Source organism: Gekko japonicus, unplaced genomic scaffold (assembly GCF_001447785.1).
Source record: "Gekko japonicus isolate JY-2015 unplaced genomic scaffold, Gekko_japonicus_V1.1 scaffold2021, whole genome shotgun sequence".
NCBI classification, from domain to species: Eukaryota; Metazoa; Chordata; class Lepidosauria; order Squamata; family Gekkonidae; genus Gekko; species Gekko japonicus.
Genome location: NW_015165305.1, coordinates 327,703 through 328,673, shown reverse-complemented (window position 1 = coordinate 328,673; position 971 = coordinate 327,703). Strand labels below are relative to the sequence as shown.

Below are 971 nucleotides of genomic sequence, written 5' to 3'. Positions count from 1 at the left end.
TCTTCCCGCAAACAGCACAGGGGAAGGGCCTCTCCCGCCAGTGGATTCTCTTGTGCAAAGCAAGTTCTTGCTTCACTCTGAAGCTCTCCCCACACTCACGACATTGGTGAGGCTTTTCTCCCCAAAAGAAGGTCCTTGTTTGGCTTTCTATGTCCTTCAGTTCCTCCCTGGCCTTAAGGGTCGGTGAAGAGAGGAACGCTGGAAACTTTCTAGGCCCTGTTGTTTGAATAGTAAGTTCATCATCTGAAGAGCTGCCCTGTTCACCCAGTCGCTTGTCTTCCTCCCACTCTGAGGACGTTGCCTCACCCATATTCCCCCACGTGTCCTGGGGCGTTTTCAGGGCTCCAGAGTCTTCCTCAGACGGGGTATCCGTGGTCCGGCTGGCAGTCCTCTCTGAGGACGTTGCCTTACCCATATTCCCCCACGTGTCCTGGGGCGTTTTCAGGGCTCCAGAGTCTTCCTCAGACGGGGTATCCGTGGTCCGGCTGGCAGTCCTGGAGCCTGCTGAATCTTTTTTAGAAAGAAAGGTCATTTTATTCCCATCACCACACTCAAATTATTTTTAGCAACAGGATGCACTTGTGGTGCTTTCTGTTGGACCCCATTTGTACAAGCAGCAGAATCATGTGACAGAAGGTCTTCCTGGGCTGTACCACATCAGACTGCAGGTGAAGGTCAGCATATCTGAATGATCCTCCATTGGGGGGGGGGAACCTCCTTCCATGTTAAAAGTACGTCAGAACAAAGGGATCAACTTAGCCTTCTCTACTGCATGCCAATTTTATAAGAACACAGAGCATTTTCATAATAATAACCAGGGGTCATTTCCTGCGGGAGCGCACAGGAGCGGAGCTCCGGCAGTAAGGAGCCCAGGGGGCGGGCACATGCAACAAGGCCCGCCCCCTGCTCCCAGCAGCCCTCAGTCAGGCCACAAGGAGCAAGAAGCAGCCAGGTAAGTTGGAAACGATCGC

At 52.9% G+C, this 971-nt stretch overlaps 1 protein-coding gene across 1 annotated transcript in view; it reads right to left on the bottom strand.

Annotated features, from left to right (window-relative positions):
* Position 1: 1 nt before the first annotated feature.
* LOC107109746 (zinc finger protein with KRAB and SCAN domains 1-like) overlaps positions 2-971 on the bottom strand; it is a gene marked incomplete at its 3' end in the record, with an annotated part of 9,581 nt that continues 8,611 nt past the window's right edge. Inside the window, exon 3 of the mRNA XM_015410428.1 lies at positions 2-510. Within this exon, the coding sequence (XP_015265914.1) occupies positions 2-510 (509 nt within the window). The remainder of the gene's footprint in view (positions 511-971) is intronic.